The sequence below is a fragment of the Salmo trutta genome, chromosome 17, assembly GCF_901001165.1.
Source record: "Salmo trutta chromosome 17, fSalTru1.1, whole genome shotgun sequence".
NCBI lineage: Eukaryota > Metazoa > Chordata > Actinopteri > Salmoniformes > Salmonidae > Salmo > Salmo trutta.
Window position 1 is genome coordinate 39,956,234 of NC_042973.1, and position 24,496 is coordinate 39,980,729.

General features: G+C 43.4%; 1 protein-coding gene across 7 annotated transcripts in view; it reads left to right on the top strand.

Annotated features, from left to right (window-relative positions):
- Positions 1-24,496, top strand: part of LOC115152179 (liprin-beta-1) — an 84,659-nt gene that overhangs the window by 14,706 nt on the left and 45,457 nt on the right. For 2 of the 7 annotated variants that reach the window (XM_029696755.1, XM_029696756.1), the window contains exons 2-10: positions 3,789-3,873; positions 9,358-9,569; positions 16,683-16,772; positions 17,321-17,434; positions 17,647-17,772; positions 22,026-22,118; positions 22,362-22,454; positions 23,443-23,560; positions 24,276-24,320. In XM_029696755.1, the coding sequence (XP_029552615.1) occupies positions 3,810-3,873; positions 9,358-9,569; positions 16,683-16,772; positions 17,321-17,434; positions 17,647-17,772; positions 22,026-22,118; positions 22,362-22,454; positions 23,443-23,560; positions 24,276-24,320 (955 nt within the window). In that variant the 5' untranslated portion in view covers positions 3,789-3,809. The remainder of the gene's footprint in view (positions 1-3,788; positions 3,874-9,357; positions 9,570-16,682; positions 16,773-17,320; positions 17,435-17,646; positions 17,773-22,025; positions 22,119-22,361; positions 22,455-23,442; positions 23,561-24,275; positions 24,321-24,496) is intronic. The other 5 variants (XM_029696757.1, XM_029696758.1, XM_029696759.1 and 2 more) reach the window with 5 other exon arrangements.

Consider the following 24,496-nt stretch of genomic DNA (forward strand, 5'->3'; position numbering starts at 1 on the left):
ATAGATTTTTCTACTGTATTATTGATTGTATGTCTGTTTATTCCGTGTCTACCTCTGTGTTGTATGTGTCGAACTGCTTTGCTTTATCTTGGCCAGGTCGCAGTTGCAAATGAGAACTTATTCTCAACTAGCCTACCTGGTTAAATAAAGGTAAACATTTAAAAAAAATAATGTCCAGCTAGATTTCTTGGCTAGGTTTTGGCTGTGTCCTTGCATATTCTGGCTCTTGGCGATCTCATATAATGGCTTTTGTGTCAGCAAGCCAGTAATGAGATTTTCCTGTGAAACACTGAGCCGACTGTTGATAAGAAAGCGTCACATTTTTATGCGGGGGTTTCCTCCACTCACTTCCTACCCTTTTAGACTCTAGCTTAGCCTCCCCCGGGTTTGTTTTCATTTCATGATTTTATCTTTTGCTTTAAAATACTTATCTCTTTAAATGCTCTAGTGATGTAGTGATTTCATTTTTAAAGTAAGTAGGTGTAAGTAGGCCTACGAGCCTATACTTATGACCAGCAGTTTTTTTCAGGCCACAGCTCAGTTGATGAGAGCATGACAGAGCAATGCCCCGGTCATGGGTTCCATTCCCACAGGGATCACACAAATACAAAACATTTATGCACTCACTGCAACGTAAGTAAATAGTGGCTTGTATTACATAACCCTAGTGGGAAAACTCCTATCCCTAATTTATATGCATTTTAAAGGCATCCGCATGTTTCCCATCCAAAACATTTTTTGCATATATGACATTTTGTGACATTTTGGTCTTTGGCAAGGTTTTTTCTCGAGGCAAGCCGAAGTTCGGAGACGACGGCTACACCCCTTCGTTGGCCATTGGTCAACAGATTCTTCAATTAAGTGTTTGTCATTCAAAAATAGACGATTCATTTTCATGCACATTCTTTCTTGAGAAATACTGCACCAAACATACTGTTGGTCATGTAGTGTATGTGGACACCTGCTCGTCACACATCTCATTCCAAAATCACAGGCATTAATATGGAGTTGGTTCCCCCTTTGATGCTATACCAGCCTCCACTCTTCTGGTAAGGCTTTCCACTAGATGTTGAAACATTGCTGTGGGGACTTGCGTCCATTCAGCCATGAGCATTATTGAGGTCGGGCATTGATGTTTGGCAATGAGGCCTGGCATGCAGTCGGCGTACCAATTCATCCCAAAGGTATTAGATGGGGTCAAGTTCTTCCACACCGATCTCAACAAACCATTTCTATATGGACCTCATTCTGTGCACAGGGGCATTGACATGCTGAAACAGGAAAGGGCCTTCCCAAAACTGTTGCCACTAAGTTGGAAGCACAGAATCGTCTAGAATGTCATTGTATGCTGTAGCTTTAAGAGTTCCCTTCACTGGAACTAAGGGGCCCAAACCATGAAAAACAGCCTCAGACCGTTATTCCTTCTCGACTAAACTTTACAAGTGGCACTATGCATTGGGGCAGGTAGCGTTTTCCTGGCATCCGCCAAACCCTAATTCGTCCGTCAGACTGCCAGATGGTGAAGCATGATTCATCACTCCAGAGAAGGTGTTTCCACTGCTCCAGAATCCAATGGCGGCGAGATTTACACCACTCCAGCCGACGCTTGGCATTGCGCATGGTGATCTTGGTGTGCGGCTGCTCGGCCATGGAAACCCATTTCACGAAGCTCCCGACGAACACTTCTTGTGCTGACATTGCTTCTAGAGGCAGTTTGGAACTCTGTAGTGAGTGGTGCATCCGAGGACAGAAGATTTTTACGCGGCATGCGCTTCAGCAATCAGCGGTCCCGTTCTGTGAGCTTGTGTGGCCTACCACTTTGCGGCTGAGCTGTTGTAGCTCCTAGACTTTTCCACTTCACAATAACAGCACTTCAAGTTGACCGGGGAAGAAAATTGACGAACTGACTTGTTGGAAAGGTGGTATCCTTTGACGGTGCCACGTTGAAAGTCACTAAGCCCTTCAGTAAGGCCATTCTACTGCCAATGTTTGTGTATAGAGATTGCATAGCTGTGTGCTTGATTTTATACACCTATCAGCAACGGGTGTGGCTGAAAAAGCCAAATCAACTAATTTGAAGTGGGGTCCACATACTTTTGTATACAGTATGAGTCAAGTTTGGACACACCTACTCATTCAAGGGTTTTTCTTTATTTTCCTATTTTCTACATTCTAGAATAATAGTGAAGACATCCAAACTATGAAATAACACATATGGAATCATGTAGTGACCAAAAGGTCTTACCCTTTGTCCTTTGTCTTGATGACAGCTTTGCACACTCTTGGCATTCTCTCAACCAGCTTCACCTGGAAGGCTTTTCCAACAGTCTTGAAGGATTTCCCATGTATGCTGAGGACTTGTTGGCACTTTTTCTTCACTGCGGTCCAACTCATCCCAAACCATATCAATTTGGTTGAGGTCGGGGGATTGTGGAGGCCAGGTCATCTGATGCAGCATTCATCACTCTCCTTCTTGGTCAGATAGCCCTTACACAGCCTGGAGGTGTGTTGGGTCATTGTCCTGTTGAAAAACAAATGATAGTCCCACTAAGCGCAAACCAGATGGGATGGCATATCGCTGCAGAATGCTGTGGTAGCCATGCTGGTTAAGTGTGCCTTGAATTAAAAAATTAATCTGACAGTATCACCAGCAAAGCACACCATCACACCTCCTCCATGCCGCATGTGTGGTTCCCACTGTGAAGGGATCCGTTCACCTACTCTGTGTCTCACAAAGAAACGCCGGTTGGAATCAAAAATCTAACATTTGGAGTCATCAGACTAAACGACAGATTTCCACCGGTCTAATGTCCATTGCTCGTGTTTCTTGGCCTAAGCAAGTCTCCTCTTCTTATTGTTGATCACTTGTTGATGTGCGTGTTACGTGAACTCTGAAGCATTTATTTTTAGCTGCAATTTCTGAGGCTGGTAACTCTAAGGAACTTATCCTCTGCAGCAGAGTTAACTTTGGATCTTCCTTTCCTGTGGCGGTCCTCATGAGAGCCAGTTTTATCATAGTGTTTGATGGTTTTTGAGACTGCACCTGAAGAAACTTTCAAAGTTCTTGAAATGTTCCTTGATTGACTGACCTTCATGTCTTAAAGTAATGGACTGTCATTTATTTGTTTATTTGAGCTGTTCTTGCCATAATATGGACTTGATCTTTTACCAAATGGGAATATCTTTTGTATACCACCCCTAACTTGTCACACGCATTAAGAAGGAAAGAAATTCTACAAATTAACTTTTTGCATGGCAGACCTGTTAATTGAAATGCATTCCAGGTAACCACCTCATGAAGCTGGTTGATTGAATGCCAACAGTGTGCGAAGCTGTAATCAAGGCAAAGGATAGGTCATTTCAAATATAAAATATATTTTGATTTGTTTAACAATTTTTGGTTTACTACATGATTCCATATTATCTCATAGTTTCGATGTCTTCACTATTATTCTACAATGTAGAAAATAGTAAAAATAAAGAAAAACCCTTGAATGAGTAGGTGTGTCCAAACTTTTGACTGGTACTGTGTAGTCAGATGTAAAATTGTGTGACTAAGATCTCCTTGTCAAAATATTAATTTCTTAGACGATTTCTGACTATTTTGAGGAGGTGCATACTGGCTACAGCATCTTAAGATGGACAAACAGTACTATAGTTCCTTTCTCAGAATGTTCATTGAAGGTCTTGTAAGGGGGTATGCGATCACACTTGTTCGTGAAGCCGAACCTAACCCGAAGCATATGGAACACTTAATGGTTCATTGTCCCTTTCTCTTTCTCTCCCAGGGTGCCCACTAAGTGTTGAAGATGATGTCTGATGCCAGTGACATGTTGGCAGCAGCTTTGGAGCAGATGGATGGGATAATAGCAGGTAAGGGTCTCTTTTTTGCATTGACATGAGGAAGAACATGGAGTGATCTCGCAGCGTCACATTCACTGGCTCCACATTATCAGTCAGTAAGACTTGGGACTGTATTCACAGAGTGAGTAATTTTTTACTTCTAGGTCATAATAAGCTCATGGGCAGGGGGGTACCTGATCCTCTCTAGATCAGCACTCCTTCGCTGAGACGCTTGATTAATACGGTAATTAATTTACAGTAAAATATGCGTCTTAATGCTCATTGATGGCTTGTTGGTCCTATCTGGCCAAATCAGAATAGCTCTACAACACATATTTCAACATGAGGACGAACATTTTTAGACTGAAAAATTAACCTTTTCACGCATGAGTTCCAAATATCTCTAACGGCCAGCTTGAGTTTTTTTAAAGCACGTGATGTCACAATAGACTCACTGTTCCAAAATGTGACCGTTACGCCACAGGACAGTTAACCCGCACTGCCCTCAAGCCAAGGCACGTTGCCTGCTAATTATCTATAGGCTATGTTTCAACTTCTCAATTTCAACTTATTTTCTAACAATTTAAAGTTTTTAACAACAGTTTGAATTAAGATGTTTTCCGCCTCATTCATTTACATAGAAGTAGCCCGTTTCACTGTTGTGGACAATTTCTGTTTGAGGCTTTTCTGACCCATACAAACTTCTCTCTTCAACGAGAGCCCAAGCACATCCCCAATGTTTTCCCCGATCAAGTATGCAGACATTTGCGCATCTACAGGTTCTGTTCGGACAGAACCTGCGCAAACTTTTTCTCCCTGGCACATTTTCCTGCTGGCACCCGCATGCCTTTGTTTTCCTTACTACTAATAACTTTGGACATGTGTGTGTTCCTATCAAAGTAAGTGCCTTATTATGTTGTCATTATAGTTTCTGTATATCGTGTCGTCGTTTCTACTCTAGCACACTGTATGTACAGTGTATTCAGTACAGTGTATTCAGAAAGTATTCAGACCACTTGACTTTTTCCACATTGTTACGTTACAGCCTTATTCTAAAATGAAGTAGATAAATACAAAATCCTCAATCTACACACAATACCCCATAATGACAAAGCGAGAACAGGTTTGTAGACATGTATTAAAGATACCTTATTTACATAAATATGCAGACCCTTTGCTATGAGATTTGAAATTAAGCTCAGGGGCATCCTGTTTCCATTGATCATCCTTGTGATGTTTCTACAACTTGATTGGAGTCCACCTGTGGTAAATTCAATTGATTGGACATGATTTCCAAAGGTACACACCTGTGTATATACAGTCGTGGCCAAAAGTTTTGAGAATGACACACATTAATTTTCCCAAAGTCTGCTGCCTCAGTGTCTTTAGATATTTTTGTCAGATATTACTATGGAATACTGAAGTATAATTACAAGCATTTCATAAGTGTCAAAGGCTTTTATTGACAATTACATGAAGTTGTTGCAAAGAGTCAATATTTGCAGTGTTGACCCTTTTTTTTCAAGACCTCTGCAATCTGCCCTGGCATGCTGTCAATTAACTTCTGGGCCACATCCTGACTGATGGCAGCCCATTCTTGCATAATCAATGCTTGGAGTTTGTCAGAATTTGTGGGTTTTTGTTTTTCCACCCACCCGCCTCTTGAGGATTGACCACAAGTTCTCAATGGGATTAAGGTCTGGGGAGTTTCCTGGCCATGGACCCAAAATATCGATGTTTTGTTCCCTGAGCCACTTAGTTAACACTTTTGCCTTATGGCAAGGTGCTCCATCATGCTGGAAAAGGCATTGTTCGTCACCAAACTGTTCCTGGATGGTTGGGAGAAGTTGCTCTCGGAGGATGTGTTGGTACCATTCTTTATTCATGGCTGTGTTCTTAGGCAAAATTGTGAGTGAGCCCACTCTGTTGGCTGAGAAGCAACCCCGCACATGAATGATCTCAGGATGCTTTACTTTTGGCATGACACAGGACTGATGGTAGCACTCACCTTGTCTTCTCTGGACAAGCTTTTTTTCCGGATGCCCCAAACAATCGGAAAGGGGATTCATCAGAGAAAAATGACTTTACCCCAGTCCTCAGCAGTCCAATCCCTGTACCTTTTGCAGAATATCAGTCTGTCCCTGATGTTTTTCCTGGAGAGAAGTGGCTTCTTTGCTGCCCTTCTTGATACCAGGCCATCCTCCAAAAGTCTTCGCCTCACTGTGCGTGCAGATGCACTCTCACCTGCCTGCTGCCGTTCCTGAGCAAGCTCTGTACTGGTGGTGCCCCGATCCCGCAGCTGAATCAACTTTAGGAGACGGTCCTGGCGCTTGCTGGACTTTCTTGGGCGTCCTGAAGCCTTCTTCACAACAATTGAACCGCTCTCCTTGAAGTTCTTGATGATCCGATAAATGGTTGATTTAGGTGCAATCTTACTGGCAGCAATATCCTTGCCCGTGAAGCCCTTATTGTGCAAAGCAATGATGACGGCATGTGTTTCCTTGCAGGTAACCATATTTGACAGAGGAAGAACAATGATTCCAAGCACCACCCTCCTTTTGAAGCTTCCAGTCTGTTATTTTAACTCAATCAGCATGACAGAGTGATCTCCAGCCTTGTCCTTGTCAACACTCACACCTGTGTTAACGAGAGAATCACTGACATGATGTCAGCTGGTCCTTTTGTGGCAGGGCTGAAATGCAGTGGAAATGTTTTTGGGGGATTCAGTTCATTTGCATGGCAAAGAGGGACTTTGCAATTAATTGCAATTCATCTGATCACTCTTCATAACATTCTGGAGTATATTAAAATTGCCATCATACAAACTGAGGCAGCAGACTTTGTGAAAATTAATATTTGTGTCATTCTCAAAACTTTTGGCCACGACTGTATAAGGTCCCACAGTTGACAGTGCATGTCAGAGCAAAAACCAAGCCATGAGTTTTGAAGGAATTGTGTCGAGGCACAGATTTGGGGAAGGGTACCCAAAAATGTCTGCAGCATTGAAGTTCCCCAAGAACACAGTGGCCATCATTGTTAAATGGAAGACGTTTGGCACCACCCAGACTGTTCCTAGAGCTGGCTGCCCGGCCAAACTGAGCAATTGGGGAAGAAGGACCTTGGTCAGGGAGGTGATTGGTCATTCTGACAGAGCTCCAGAGTTCCTCTGTGGAGATGGGAGAACCTTCCAAAACGAAAACCTTCTCTGCATCACTCCACCAATCAGGCTTTTATGGTAGAGTGACCAGACGGAAGCCACTCCTCAGTAAAAGCCACATGACAGGACTCTCAGACCATGAGAAAGATTCTCTTGTCTGATGAAACCAGGATTGAACTCTTTGTCCTGAATGAAAAGCGTCATGTCTGGAGGAAACCTAGCACTATCCCTACGGTGAAGCATGTTGGTGGCAGCAACATGCTGTGGGCATGTTTTTCAGAGGCAGGGACTGGAGACAAGTCACGATTGAGGTAAAGATGAACGGAGCAAAGAACAGAGGTACGACTCCCTTCACAGAACAGCGCAAACTGGCTCTAACCAGAATAGACAGAGGAGTGGGAGGCCCGGTGAACAACTGAGCAAGAGGACAAGTACAATAGTGTCTCGTTTGAGAAACGGATGCCTCCCAAGTCCTCAACTGGCAGCTTCATTAAATAGTACCTGCAAAACACCAGTCTCAAAGTCAACTAGGAAGAGGAGACTCTGGGATGCTGGCCTTCTAGCCAAAGTTCCTCTGTCCAGTGTCTGTTCTTTTGCCTATCTTTATCATTTCTTTTTATTGGCCAGTCTGAGATATGGGTTTTTCTTTGCAACTCTGCCTAGAAGGCCAGGTAGCCCTGTCACGGCCGAATCGATCACAAAATTGTACTGAACAACGCTGCCTCGTGTCGAAATAGGACTTATATTGCTAGCTAGATAGCAACTACAAAACAACTTAGTTGTTTGTCATTTGCACTCCTGGTCCAGTTGGTCTTAGAAGGGTGCTGGAGATGTTTACAACCTCTATTTGTCGAAACAGATGGTCTTCCACGCACATGATCCATGGGGTCTGCATTGACCGTCTCCAGTAAGAACTGTCTGTGGTTTGAATTTGTTGCATTACAGACATTCCTCGTCGGTCTACATGGCTGGACGGCCCACCAGTCGGTTTCTAACCATGGCTCCCCCAGGAGCGGTGGCGGCTGCAGCAGCCGCTGCTTGCTGGTCTCGCAATAATTTTTCTCGCTGTCTCAACTTCTCAATATATTCCGGATCAATTAAATAAGGCTGTGTGTTCCTATGTAAAAGAACATAGAAAGAGGAAGCAGCCATTGTAATTATTTAGCAATCTCGGATAGACAGTGCACAGTAACATAGCTCCCATGAACCTGTATAAACTAGTATTTCCCCCATTTTGAAAAGCCCGCCTTCGAGGGTGGGAACACAATTGAACAAGGAAAAGGGCTCCCGTCAGGCTGTAGTATTTACAAAGCCAGGGAAAATGAGTCATCCTAGATATCCTGCAATATCCTGGCAGATAGGAACATCATTGAGACAAGTCCAATGGCTCTATTGAACAAGGACAGCCATATCTACTCCATTCATGTTTAGATCAGACAGCAGGCTCAATCAACCGATGACATCATTGGTTGAACTCCCGCTGTGCGACCCAAAAAAGTTGACTGGAGAAACACCCCAAATAGTGTGTAGCTGTGAAGTTTCCCTTTAACTCTTTTTGATGATTATCATGTTTTCAGGCCAGAACTGTTGTCGGGCTAATTCCATAAAGGTTTTTCTTCAGGAAGTGGACATTTCTTCGGTTTCATACATTTAGTAGCTGATAAGAGTGAATCTATTTAAAGCCCATTTCAGTACTGCTGTATGATTGTTTTAGTCTAATGTTAATGCCCAGAGTCAGCGTGGACCTATTTTTCTGCATTGGGTTAATTATAGGTCTGACATTTTGTTAACTTTCCGATCACATGATGTCCAGGTCCACGTTTCCCATGTAACTCTTTCTACTGTCCTCATTCAAGTTTTCTCTCTTTCTCACTATCTCTTTCTCTCTTTCGATCTCTCGGTCTCCTGTAGCTGTTTTCCTATAGTCTCTCGTGTAAAGCGATTTGGCATTAAGTAGCTAGATTTCCTCACTTGTCATGTTGGCTAATTCTTGTAACAGTGAGCATGATTTAATGGTCTATCCAAGAGTTACTTTCCTGGTGTTTGGCCTGTGCTTCGTGCATTGATTAGAAATGCATGGCTGGCGTGCACCCATTATATGTACCATACACTGCAGAATGATTGCACAGAATTTCCTCTTTCTTTGGCTAAAATAAACTCCCCATTGTTATGTGGGTATAACATCGATATTGGACACAAATAATCAATTGATTAACTTATACCATTAATCTACAGTAGACCTTATGAAAGACTGAACCATTGTCCCTCTTTCATGGGTAGGCTAGTTGTAAATGGAGAAAGATGCTCAGTCTTTAAACTATGGAAACTATCTAATTGAGTGCCCCCCCCCACCCCAGGCTCCAAGTCCATGGACTACTCCAACGGCATGTTTGACTGCCAGTCACCAACCTCTCCCTTCTTGGGAAGCCTGCGGGCGCTACACCTGCTGGAGGACCTCCGGGGCGTGCTGGAGCTAATGGACACCGAGGAGAGGGAGGGCCTGCGCTGCCAGATCCCTGACGCCACCGCAGACAGCCTGGTGGACTGGCTGCAGCAGGGACACCTGATGGTAAGACCAGTCAAAAGTAGTGCACTATATAATCCATAATGGGTCTGCGGTCAAACGACCACCCCTCATCACTGTCAAACGCTCCCTAAAACACTTCAGCGAGCAGGCCTTTCTAATCGACCTGGCCCGGGTATCCTGGAAGGATATTGACCTCATTCCATCAGTAGAGGATGCCTGGTTATTCTTTAAAAGTGTTTTCCTCACAATCTTAAATAAGCATGCTCCATTAAAAAAAGAATTGAACCAGGAACAGATATAGCCCTTTGTTCACTCCAGACCTGACTGCCCTTGACCAGCACAAAAACATTCTGTGGCGTTCTGCATTAGCATCGAATAGCCCCCGCGATATGCAACTTTTCAGGGAAGTTAGGAACCAATATACACAGGCAGTTAGGAAAGCGAAGGCTAGCTTTTTCAAACAGAAATTTGCATCCTGTAGCACAAACTCCAAACAGTTCTGGAACACGGTAAAGTCCATGGAGAATAAGAGCACCTCCTCCCAGCTGCCCACTGCACTGAGGCTAGGAAACACTGTTACCACTGATAAATCCATGATAATTGACAATTTCAATAAGCATTTTTCTACAGCTGGCCATGCTTTCCACCTGGTTACCCCTACCCTGGTCAACAGCCCTGCACCCTTCACAGCAACTTGCCCAAGCCTCCACCATTTCTCCTTCACTCAAATCCAGATAACTGATGTTCTGAAAGAGCTGCAATATCTGGACCCCTACAAATCAGCCAGGCTAGACAATCTGGATCCTCTCTTTCTAAAATTATCTGCCGAAATTGTTGCAACCCTTATTACTAGCTTGTTCAACCTCTCTTTCCTATCGTCTGAGATCCCCAAAGATTGGAAAGCTGCCACTGTCATCCCCTCTTCAAAGTGGGAGACACTCTAGACCAAAACTGATACAGACTTATATCTATCCTACCCTGCCTTTCTAAGGTCTTCGAAAGCCAAGTTAACAAACAGATCACCAACCATTTCGAATCCCACCGTACCTTCTCCGCTATGCAATCTGGATTCCGAGCTGGTCATGGGTGCACCTCAGCCATGCTCAAGGTCCTAAACGATATCATAACCGCCATCGATAAGAGACAATACTGTGCAGCTGTATTCATCGATCTGGCCAAGGCTTTCGACTCTGTCAATCACCACATTCTTATCGGCAGACTCAACAGCCTTGGTTTCTCAAATGACTGCCTCGCCTGGTTCACCAACTACTTCTCAGACAGAGTTCAGTGTGTCAAATCGGAGGGCCTGTTGTCCGGACCTTTGGCACTCTATGGGGGTACCACAGGTTTCAATTCTCGGGCCGACTCTTTTCTCTGTATACATCAATGATGTTGCTCTTGCTGCTGGTGACTCTCTGATCCACCTCTTCGCAGATGACACCATTCTGTATACTTCTGGCCCTTCTTTGGACACTGTGTTAACTAACCTCCAGACAAGCTTCAATGCCATACAACCCTCCCTCCGTGGCCTCCAACTGCTCTTAAATACAAGTTAAACTAAATGCATGCCCTTCAACCGATCGCTGCCCACACCTGCCTGCCGGTCCAGCATCACTACTCTGGACGGTTCTGACTTAGAATATGTGGACAACTACAAATACCAAGGTGTTTGGTTAGACTGTAAACTCTCCTTCCAGACTCACATTAACTCTCCAGACTCACGCATCTCCAATCCAAAATTAAATCTAGAATCGCCTTCCTATTTCGCAACAAAGCATCCTTCACTCATGCTGCCAAACATACCCTCGTAAAACTGACTATCCTACCGATCCTTGACTTCGGCGATGTCATTTGCAAAATAGCCTCCAGCACTTTACTCAGCAAATTGGATGCAGTCTATCACAGTGCCATCCGTTTTGTCACCAAAGCCCCATATACTACCCACCACTGCGACCTGTATGCTCTCCTTGGCTGGCCCTTGCTTCATATTCGTCACCAAACCCACTGGCTCCAGGTCATCTAAGTCTTTGCTAGGTAATGCCCTGCCTTATCTCAGCTCACTGGTCACCATAGCAGCATCCACCCGTAGCACCCGCTCCAGCAGGTATATTTCACTGGTCACCCCCAAAGCCAATTCCTCGTTTGCCCGCCTTTCCTTCCAGTTCTCTGCTGCCAATGACTGGAACGAACTGCATAAATAACTGATTCTGGAGACTCATATCTCCCTCACTAACTTTAATCACCAGCTGTCAGAGCAGCTCACAGATCACTGCACCTGTACATAGCCCATCCAACTACCTCATCCCCATACTGTTATTTATTTTGCTCCTTTGCACCCCAGTATCTCTACTTGCACACTCATCTTCTGCACGTCTATCACGCCAGTTTAATTGCTATATTGTAATTATTTCGCCACTATGGCCTATTTATTGCCTTACCTCCCTTATCCTACCTCATTTGCACACACTGTATATAGACTTTTCTATTTTATTATTGACTGTATGTTTGTTAATTCCATGTGTAACTCTGTGTTGTTTGTGTTGCACTGCTTTACTTTGTTTTAAATGAGAACTTGTTCTCAACTAGCCTACCTGGTTAAAAAAATATAGGGAATATGTTGCTGTTTCAAGTACATCCACATGATCATAATGATAATCTAAGTGGGTCAATGAGGTTTAATTTATCGCATTGTGAGGACTGCAAAGTCTATCTGGTTTCATTGGTCAACTAACATTTACTTTGATATATTTAGCACCTACTATAAGCCATGTGTATTAACTTTAAATCCCTTGTCATACCTGATGTGAGACAGACACACACACACACACACACACACACACACACACACACACACACAAACGAGGACTAGGAGAATGTCATAAAGACAGATGTACTGTACACAGACATGGGAGACGAATGTTACTATCCGTTAAAGTTGATGTTCAGCTCTGATTTCATCCCTCTTGTCACATCAGTCTCCACAGCGGTGTCTCGTTACGGCTGGTGTTTGTCCAGATATGTCATAGCGTGTATAAATATAGGCATGCTGTTGCTGTGTCCTGATTTAGGTTGAGAAAAGGTTAGAACCACACGGGACATCTTTTTGTTGTGGCGTCTGAGTTATTCCCTCCGGTGTCACTACAGACAACCTGTCAGACTGTGTCGTGGGGAATCTGGGATGGTATGTTGATGAGTTCTGCTGCTATTTAAAGGATACGTATGGTATGAGGTGCTGCATTATCACCGACATTTGCTGGTCAGTTTTAGCAGCAGAGTAGTAATGTAGAAACCCTCTACCTATTGGTTAGAGGCAATGTTGGTTGGGGTTGAAGGGGCGGCAGGTACCCTAGTGGTTAGAGCGTTGAGCCAGTAACAAAGACCTTTCTTCTGGAACTTGTCAGTCTATTCTTGTTCTGAGAAGTGAAGGCTATTCCATGTGTGAAATTGCTTGGGGGTTGAAGCTGTTGAGAAGCCTTTTTGTCCTAGACTTGGCTCTCCGGTACCAGTTGCCATGCGGTAGCAGAGAGAACAGTCTATGACTGGGATGGCTGGGGTCTTTTAGGGCCTTCCTCTGACACTGCCTGGTGTAGAGGTTCTGGATGGCAGGCAGCTTAGCCCCAGTGATGTACTGGGCCATACACGCTACCCTCTGTAGTGCCTTGCGGTCGGAGGCCGAGCAGTTGCCGTACCAGGCAGTGATGCAGCCAGTCAGGATGCTCACGATGTTGCAGCTGTTAAACCTTTTGAGGATCTGAGGACCCATGCCAAATATTTTGTCTCCTGAGGGGGAATAGGTTTTGTCGTGCCCTCTTCACGACTGTCTTGGTGTGTTTGGACCATTCTAGTTTGTTGATGGGGACACCAAGGATCTTCGGCTCTCAACCTGCTCCACTACAGCCCCGTCAATGAGAATGGGGGCGTGCTCGGTCCTCCTTTTCCTGTAGTCCACAATCATCTCCTTTGTCTTGATCATGTTGAGGGATAGGTTGTTATTCTGGCACCACCCGGCCAGGTCTCTGACCCTCCTCCCTATAGGCTGTCTCATCGTTGTCGGTGATCAGGCCTACCACTGTTGTCGTCTGCATACTAAATGATGGTGTTGGAGTTGTGCCTGGCCATGCAGTCGTGGGTGAACAGGGAGTACAGGAGGGGACTGAGCACGTACCGCTGAGGGGCTCCAGTGTTTAGGATCAGCGTGGCAGATGTGTTGCTACCTACCCTCACCATCTGGGGGCGGCATTTCAGAAAGTCCAGGATCCAGTTGCAAAGGGAGCTGTTTAGTCCCAGGATCCTTAGCTTAGTGATAAGCTTTGAGGGCGCTATGGTGTAAACGCTGAACTGTAGTCAATGAATAGCATTCTCATGTCAGTGTTCCTTTTGTCCAGGTGGGAAAGGGCAGTGTGGAGTGCAATAGAGATTGCATTATCTGTGGATCTGTTTGAGCAGTATGAAAATTGGAGTGGGTCTAAGGTTTCTGGGATGATGGTGTTGATGTGAGCCATTACCAGCCTTTCAAAGCACTTCATGGCTACGAACGTGAGTGCTACGGGTCTGTATTCATTTAGGCAGGTTACCTTAGTGCTCGTGGGCACAGAGACTATGGTGGTCTGCTTGAAGCATGTTGGTATTACAGCCTCAATCAGGGACATGTTGAAAATGTCAGTGAAGACATCTGCCAGTTGGTCAGCACATGCCCGGAGCACACGTCCTGGTAATCCGTCTGGCCCAGCGGCCTTGTGAATGTTGACCTGTTTAAAGGTCTTACTCACATCGACTACGGAGAGCGTGATCACACAGTCGTCCGGACTAGCTGATGCTCTCATGCATATCTGTGTTGCTTCCCTCGAAGCGAGCATAGAAGTGATTTAGCTCGTCTGGTATGCTCGTGTCACTGGGGAGCTCGCGGCTGTGCTTCCCTTTGTAGTCTGTAATAGTTTGCAGGCCCTGCCACATCCGACGAGCGTCAGAGCCGGTGTAGAACGATTCAATCTTAGTCCTGTATTGGCGCTTTGCCTGTTTTGATGGTTCGTCTGAGGGCATAGCGGGATTTCTTTATAAACTTTTGGGTTAGAGTCCCGCACCTTGAAAGCGGCAGCTCTAACCTTTAGCGCAGTGTGAATGTTGCCTTAATCCATGGATTCTGGTTGGGGTACAGTCAATGTGGGGATGACGTCCTTGATGCACTTATTGATAAAGCCAGTGACTGATATGCGGTACTCCTCAATGCCATCGGAAGAATCCCGTAACATATTCCAGTCTGTGCTACCAAAACAGGCCTGTAGTTTAGCATCTGCTTCATCTTGCCACTTTTTTTTATAGACATTCACTGGTGCTTCCTGCTTACATTTTTGCTTGTCATCAAGAATCAGGAGGATAGAATTATGGTCAGATTTGCCAAATGGAAGGCGAAGGAGAGCTTTGTACGTGTCTCTGTGTGTGGAGTAAAGGTGATCTAGAATTTTCTTTTCCCTCTGGATGCGCTTTTAACATGCTGATAGAAATGAGGTAAAACTGATTTCAGTTTCCCTGCATTAAAGTCCCCGGCCACTAGGAGCGCCGTGAGTGGTTCCTCTTTTGCTTATTTCCTTATACAGCTAACTCAGTGCCAGCGTCTGTCTGGTGGTAAATTAACAGCCACAAAATGTTTTATGAAAGCTCTCTTGGCAAATATTGTGGTCTACAGCTTATGAGATACTCTACTTCAGGCGAGCAAAATCTAGAGAATTCCTTAGATTTCGTGCATCAGCTGTTGTTTACAAATATACACAGACCACCCCCCTCGTCTTACCGGAGTGTGCTGTTCTGTCTAGCCGGTGCAGTGTATATCCTGCTAGCTGACTGTTTTCCATGTCGCCATCCTGCCACAATTCGGTGTAACATAAGATGTTTGTTTTTTATGTCCCGTTGGTAGGATATTCGTGTTCGTACCTCGTGTAATTTATTCTCCAATGATTGTACATTAGCAAGTAATATTGATGGTGAGGGCAGATTTCCCATGCTAAGGGAAGATTTTAGTCTTGGTTCAAACAAACTAGTTGAAGCCCATCTTTGTACATCCTCAGCCTGCTCGCAGTTCTTCAGCCTGTCCTCACTTTGAATGTTTCAAAAACACCTCTATCAGGCTCCATTGTCCAAGAACCGTATCTCTGAATGTACAAAGCAAATATCTCCCTGAACTCTTACAGTATGCTATAGTTAGTATTCCCCTGGAAATGTGAGATACAACCCAGGTCTTGTCACAGACTGCTGTGAGAAACAACCCACTGATGTGTTGGGATTGAGAACCAACAGCATGCTGTGGAGAGAGCACTGAGATTTAGGCTCTGGGCCAGGGAAATGCCAGTGCTCTGTGTAATGCTGTAACTCTCTGTGTGTACACTAGTCTCTGGAAATTGTTCTCTCTTTGACCATTTAAGGTGTTGCTGGCAAAGCAAAGGGCAAATGCAACATCAATCATGCTAGCTGTCACTCGAAGACTCATGTGTGATTGTTGTCTGATAGTTGTCCGTGTTCAAGGTACTTAAAATATGCCCTGTTCACCCTTAAAATACTCCAGTGCCACAACACAATTCTTTAGGTTTATCTGACTTTATCTTGATACATTAGTGACAATATGTTACTTTTTGGGCGACCTGACCAAATTCATATAAGAATGTGAGTTATTGATCTATCATTCTACTTGAAAGCAAGTCTAACGATAGATGTGCTATACTCTATTCCTATGCTTCCCGTTTTTATGTTTTTACTTTCGGCTTTGTACGCCAGCTGGAACAGTATTTTTCGTTATGGAATATATATTTCACAGCGGTTTAGATGGTACAATGATTCTCTACATTTTACCTTTTTTTGTCACATAAACTGAAATTAGTCGAACTTTTAGGCGAGAGTTTTAGCAACCAGGAAATTTCCAACCAGAGCGATTTCTGCATAGTGCAACTTTAAGATCTGAGCATGTCACCAGCCTTACCAGTGTAGTAGAGGCTTAATCTTAGAACCCATAACCAATATTGCATCCACCATGGCTAGCTACTCATAACTTGATTAACATTTGTTAAGTCTGTCACTAGGGACAATTGGAGTCTCTATGTTAACACTCAGACCAATCCCATGTGTCAGTCTCTGACTCCATGTTGTCTTCTCTATGCCTGCCTGCAGTCCAATGGCCACCACATCTCCATGGGTGGTGACCTCTACCAGGAGAGACTGTCTCGGCTGGAGGGTGACAAGGAATCCCTGGTGCTTCAGGTACTGTACAATACACAACAACATGCCGTAGCTAGTAGCTATCTTACCCAGGCAACTTTAATGGCTCATTTAAAGGTTACAATAGTATTGATTTAGTCTAGGCTGCCACGGTCAGTTGATCTAGGAGGTTCTGAACGTCTCCAGCACCCCTCTATCCGTGCATTGATGGTCTGTCATACAAGATCCATGGGGTCTGCAGTGACCCTCTTCAGTAACAACTGTCCGCAATCAAATGCTAAGTGGCCTTTTTAGTGCAATGAAGTGTAATGAATGTAGCCTGGTCCCAGATCTGTTTTGTGTTATATAGCCAACTCACAACATTGTTTGGGAATGACAACCACCATAGGAGTTGGCTATAAGGCACAAATAGATCTGGGACGGGGCTATATAATAAACTTGGTGTAATAACAAAACAAAAACTCAATCAACTCCATTACTTTGCAAATACAAAGCACTATGCACCATAATTATGTTAATGTTACATTTGTAATGACAGAGTAACTACACAGGTATGAGTTACTTAGTGTTACCCTTGTGTACCTGTGCAGGTGAGTGTGTTGACAGACCAGGTGGAGGCGCAGGGGGAGAAGATAAGGGACTTGGACATGTGTCTGGATGAACACCGGGAGAAACTGAACGCCACTGAGGAGATGCTACAACAGGTCAGTTTGGACGAGACGGCCCCTGAAAATGGGTCTTTGTTGAAGTTATATTGTCAAAGCTGCTGAACAACAAAACCCAGCAAGCATGCTGTGTGTGTGTGTGTGTGTGTGTGTGTGTGTGTGTGTGTGTGTGTGTGTGTGTGTGTGTGTGTGTGTGTGTGTGTGTGTGTGTGTGTGTGTGTTTATATTTAGCGTGTTTTGTTATTTCGCAGGAGCTCCTGTGCAGAACAACTCTAGAGACTCAGAAACTGGACCTAATGGCTGAGGTGTCCAACTTGAAACTGAAGCTAAACTCATTTGAGAAGGACATACTGCACTTTGACTTCAGGGACAGTGAGGTATGGGATGGGAGGCCTCTGTTTAACCTCTCTGGGGTATGTGGGACGGTAGCGTCCCACTCGCCAACAGCCAGTGAAATAGCACAGCGCCAAATTCAAAACAACAAAAATCTCATAATTCAAATTTCTCATACATACAAGTATTATACACCATTTTAAAGATAAACTTCTCGTTAATCCAACCATAGTGTCTGATTTCAAAAAGGCATTACGGTGAAAGCATAGCATTAGATTATGTTAGGACAGCACCTAGACAAGAAAAACCACACAGCCATTTTGCAAGGAGAGGCGTCACAAAAAACAGAAATAGAGCTAAAATGAATCACTAACCTTTGATGATCTACATCAGATGGCACTCATAGGACTTCATGTTACACAATACATGTATGTTTTGCTCGATGAAGTTCATATTTATATCCAAAAAACCCATTTTACATTCGCGTGCAATGTTGAGAAATGTTTTGCCTCCAAAACTTCCGGTGAATGAGCACATCAATTTACAGAAATACTCATCATAAACGTTGATAAAATATACAACTGTTATGCATAGAATTAAAGATACACTTCTCCTTAATGCAACCGCTGTGTCAGATTTCAAAAAAGCTTTACGGTGAAAGCACACTTTGCAATAATCTGAGTACAGCGCTCAGTCACCAAAACAAGCCATACAGATACCCGCCATGTTGTAGAGTCAACAAAAGTCAGAAATAGCATTATAAATATTCACTTACCTTTGATCTTCATCGGAATGCACTCCCAGGACTCCCAGTTCCACAGTAAATGTTCATTTTGTTCGATAAAGTTAATCTCTATGTCCAAATACCTCCATTTTGTTTGCGCGTTAGGTTCACTATTCCAAATGCAGAAGGCGCGCGCACTTAAGTCCAGACGAAAAGTCAAAAAGTTCTATTACAGTTTGTAAAAACATGTCAAACGATGTGTAGAATCAATCTTTAGGATGTTTTTATCATAAATCTTCAAAAATATTCCAACCGGACAATTGCTTTGTCTTCATAAAGGAAAGAGAACTGAGCTCGTGAGCGTAACTAAAATAATGGCCGACTGCCAGACACCTGACTGAAACAGCTCTTATTCGCTCCCCAAAGCCTGAAACAACGTTCTAAAGACTGTTGACATCTAGTTGAAGCCTTAGGAAGTGCAATATGACCCCATAGACACTGTATATTAGATAGGCAATCACTTGAAAAACTACAGACCTCAGATTTCCACACTTCCTGCTTGGCTTTTTCTCAGGTTTCTGCCTGCCATATGAGTTCTGTTATACTCACAGACATCATTCAAACAGTTTTAGAAACTTCAGAGTGTTGTCTATCCAGATCTACTAATTATATGCATATTCTAGCTTTTGGGCCTGAGTAGCAGGCAGTTTACTCTGGGCACGCTTTTCATCCGGATGTAAAAATACTGCCCCCTTACCCCGATGAAGTTAAGGACTGATTCTTCTTAGTCTTTCTCTTTCTGACACGCTGACACTTACCCTTTCATGCTGCCTGACACCTGTTTGGGGGAGGGAAGGCTTGCATCATCATGTGCTCAAAACCGTAGTGTGTTGGGGCAATAGAGACCATTCACTTCCAAGGGAATGTCAGCCTTGCCATGGCCAGAGGCACTGTAATTGTGTTATGTTTGAAGGTATGAATGAGTTGCTCTTACATGAATGTGAAGCTTCAGTGTTTTGATAATAGGAAATAGGGAGATGTATTTTTCCTCTGGTTGTATGGTTGCAAACAATGAACAAAAGGTGATGTTCATATCTTGTTTATGTGGAAGTTTGGAGAAAAGGAGAACAGAGGGGGTGTGTATTTGGACTCCAATTAACTGTGGTGGATTCTTGGACAGCTCTCAAACACGTCATGTTGTTGTGGCACAGCCGTCTCTTCCAGTCCACTGGAACAGTGGGCTGCTGTCCAGTATGTTCCGCTTCACAGCCTATCTGGGAGAGCAGAGCACAGAGGCACTCCCCACCGGAGGCACTTTCCTGTCACATCTCTTAACCTGCTCTGGGATTTCTACTGTCTCTGCAAAGCAGTCCCTCCAGAACAGATATGGTCTCCATGGGGATCAGTTGTAGGCCTTGGACTATGTAGGAGAAAACTATAATATGATTCCCCTGTATAGGCTTCTTTCGATTAAAAAAAAAATGAATGAAGTTATCATTTGGCTCCGATGCAATACGTTTAATCAACCGTTTAATAAACCGTTTTGACACCTTAGCTGCCTTCATCAGGGTCCAAAATACTTTTTTAAATAAAAATGAAAACCAAGGCCAAGTTTTGGAACTGATATGCTCCAATCAACCTACAACATTGTTTTACATGTCGATGTTCGGTAACCTTGTTGAACGTGATGTTATGAAATGCTTTTAGAACATATTAGATGTTTTTTGAGCGCCTAGTACAAGTTTAGAGAGATGTTGCCGCAGCCATATTGAAACAACGTCATGGTAATGGTAGAGCGTCCGCACACCTACTTTACTCATGGCTTTTTAATTAAGATTGATCAAGAAGTTAATAAACTTAAAGCTAAAATGACCAATTTGAGATGGAAAAACAATAAAATACAAACAATAATGTTAACAAGCCTGTATAGTCAGGTCAAAAATCCACTTGCATACGCGTTTGAGCTCATTCAGCTGTAGGTTACATTACAGTGATTTTCACATGGGCAGGGGCATCAGATCGAACGTTAACTGTTACCCGAAATTAACATTAGCAAGCTAGCTGAATTCATGACGTCCAGAATAACAAAGCATGTAGCTAGCGTCATCAATCCTGTATAGTCCAGTCAAAGCCCACTTGCATATGTTTTTGTGTTCATTTAGCGAGCAAGGTCTAGCTGTTAAACATTACAGTAGTTTTGACCTGGGCATCGGATCGTGCTTTGTTAGCCAGCAAGCTAGCTAGCTAACAAGGTTACTAAGTTAGCTAACTGCATGGTAATGCCAACAATAATAGTCACTTTTGTAGGCAGATATTGTGTACACTACATAAAACGGTATTCAATATGGTTTGCGGTGAGGGACTTCAAATGTGCCAAATTAGGAAAGGCTATCTAGCTTGCTGGGCTAGAAACAGCTGCTAAAAAAACGAGTTTTCAGTCAATGCAAGCTAGCTAGCTAAGTGTTATGAAAGAGTTAGCTACAGACCGGTAGGGATGTTAAGTGTCCCCTCTTATTAAATCAATTGCAGCTAGTTGTGAGACATCAAATGATGCTGCCAATGTCCATAGTGAAATTCATAATCCATTGTAAAATCCTGCACTGTAGCAAGCTGTTCTGCTAACGTCACTACAGTAGCTAGCAAAATATTCATCAATGATAGCAGTTTGCTGTGTTTTTGAACTAGTTGGCTAGATATGATAGCTGACCTTGCATAGCACAGTATAAGTGTTTTTGTCAATTTAGCGTTCATGTCATGTTACATGTTACTCTAACAGGATAGCCTTTTACAAAATAACTTATTTTCATATTTGTTGTTGTCAAAATAAAGACATTCCCAGTAAGGCTGCTAACATGCCTTGTAATCTGGGATGCCTTTCAGATTAACCATTCAAGTGATGTCATTGATGACATGTTATCAAGGTTACTCCTGAGGTGCTGACCTGTTACACCCTCTACAACTACTGTGATTATTATTTGACACTGCTGGTCATCTATGAACGTTTGAACATCTTGGCCATGTACTGTCATAATCTCAACCTGGCACAGCCAGAAGAGGACTGGCCACCCCTCAGAGCCTGGTTCCTCTCTAGGTTTCTTCCTAGGTTCCTGCCTTTCTAGGGAGTTTTTCCTAGCCAATGTGCTTTTACATCTGCATTGCTTGCTGTTTGGGGTTTTAGGCTGGGTTTCTGTATAGCACTTTGACATTGGCTGATATAAAAAGGGCTTTATAAGTAAATGTAATTGATTGATCAAGATGACGGCATGCAGTAGTCGGATGAGGCTATTTTCTAAAGTTTTTACATGAGTTTTTCAGTAAGGCTAGGAACATACTACTTTATCACATTTGGTTATCTAAATCACCTTAACTTACATTAAAGACGAACTGAAACACTTTAGTATGTTACATTGCTTGTTCCTCTGGGATCATGTGCTATCTTACTGATTTATCAAGCCATCAGGGTGACTGTTGCTCTTTGACTCCTTTTACTTCTGAGAAATTCTCTGATTTAACAAGCATGTATATAGCTTCCCTCCTTCCCCAGTGTAAGGCAGTCTTTCTCTCCCCTCTCAGGACATGGGTATGGAGATTAATGAGTTGAGGTACAAAGTGACTGAGATGGAGAGTGAAAGACTACAGTATGAGAAGAAACTGAAATCCACTAAGGTTAGTTATCATGAGTTAGGGTTGGCTACCTACACTGCAGTACGTAAGCATAATTCTGCAGATAATTATCTACATCCAAAAGGAAAACTTTTCACTAGCCATTTATTCTTTACATGTATATCCTTTTCTTTTGACTATTTGTCAACTCTTGGGTATCCCCTCCTCCTTTTTGGCATCTCTTCTCTTATGACATCTCTCTTTTTCTCTTTTTCCTTGGCTTACCTCCCTCTCCACTGCTACTAGTCGCTAATGGCCAAGCTTTCTAGCCTGAAAATCAAAGTGGGCCAGATGCAGTATGAGAAACAGAGGAACGAGCACAAACTGCAGGCACTGAAGGTTGGCTTCTCCCAGGGTTTCTGCTTGTTGCCATCTGTCTTTCTACTTTTTACTTTGGTTTGGTTTTTGAGCAAGATTGTTTCAACTGCTGTTTTTTGTGTTTTTGTTTTTACATATTTCTAGGTTAAATTAAAGGGGTGTGTTATCAGAAAAATAATCTAAAACACACTGATCCAAATTATTTAAATTCATTATTTTTTTGGTGCCAGTGAAAGCCTAAAATACACCTTCCTTTAGGCGACACCCACAAGGCACCAGTTTAAGCATATACTGTAGCACGTGTAAACCACTTTACATGTGCTTTTTGGCTTTCTTTGCCCTCATTTGTTTCTTTCTTTCCTCCCTCCCTTCTTCTCATGGATGAAATGCCATCTGAAAGATTGATTAATTTCTGTTTGCCTTTTAGTTTGTTTTGAAAGAATCCATGTTTGATGTTCTATCCCATGACCTTTTGACACTAGCCTTGTCCCAGATCTGTTTGTGCTGTTTTGCCAACACCTGTTGTCATTGTCACGTCAATTGAGTTGGCAAGACAGCACAAACAGGATTGGGACCAGGCCAACCACCCCAGACTCCTGCACTGACCCCTACATCCCCACCTCCCCCTCTTAAACACATACATCCAGAGCAGGTGTGACCATTGTCTCTGCCTGCCAAGTCAGCATCTGAATGGTTGTTGTGGTTTGTTTGTGGTGATGGGTGTTGGGTATGAAAGGGGGTAAAATAGGGAGGGGGGTGGGGGGTGATAAGTCAGTGGCCACATTCCCGGCTGACTACGTTGCAGACGCCTGCCAGATCTCACAACGCCTGCATAGGTGGCTAACATATCAGTTAACCGCACCATACGATATAGTAATCTGATGCTCTACTGCACAGTCGATGACGTGGCACACAGCCATTGGCAATGCAACGTCTGCAATTTAGTCGGTCTGGAATGCAGCCAGTGTTTTTGAGAGGATGTCCCTGACTAACTGTTGTGTGTTGACAGGAGGAGCTGGCGACGCTGAGGAGGCAGCTGGAGGGAAGGGACAGAGAGGTGAGGAGGTTACACGGCGAGACTGGGTTCAGAGCCATCACCCCGGGTGGCATGGACAGTGGAGACAGAGGTAAGATCATGGACCATATTCACTGTTTCTCTGTGTCTTTACTCTATGGGGTGGTTTTCCGGACACAGATTAAGCCTAGTCCTAGACTAAAAGCATGAAGTGCGGCAGGTAGTCTAGCGGATAAGAGCGTTCGGCCAGTAACCAAAAGGTTGCTGGTTCAAATCCCGAACCGACTAGGTGAAAAATATGTCTGTGCTCTTGAACAAGGCACTTAACCATAATTGCCCCAGGGTCGCTCGCCGTCGACAATGGTTGATCCCAGGCAGTGACCCCACTCTCCGAGGGTGTTTTATGTAGTGGGATATGCAAAAAAATTTAATATTTTCCAATAGGACAAATGTAAGCACCCACCTAATTATTATAATACTGTATTATTATTATGTCTTTCAAATGTGGTTCTTTGTCCAAGACTAGCCCAAATATGTGTCTGGGAAACCAACCCTATAAGACAAGCATGTTCCATTAAGCCCAGATGATAACATTTTGGTTAAGCTTTACTTAAAGCCGACAGTTATAATGCATTATAACGTGTTCTAAGCATGTATGAGCATTTATGTCTTATTATGCTTAAAAAATATTATCTCAAATGTCTGTCGTATTTTGTGACCAATCAACATGATTTAAAAGAATCCAGTCTTGACAGAAGTCATGATGGACAGTCTTCAGAATCTGGAGCCAGTTTTTGTTTCATACAGTAATTTTGTGTCCTGTTTAGTCTCTCACCCAGATGAAACTCTTAAAAAGAGGCTGAAAGAGAAACGTAAGGTTATGGGTTTTATCAATGCTTGTATTTATTATTATTTGCTCTTGCACAACTGTCACTGTTGCATGAATGACCCATCTGAACCTTGCTCCTCCATAACCCATTGGAAAGCTATTTAATACAATGTATTCTCTGAGAAATTGTATTTTAGAACTCAAAGAAGTGAATGAAAA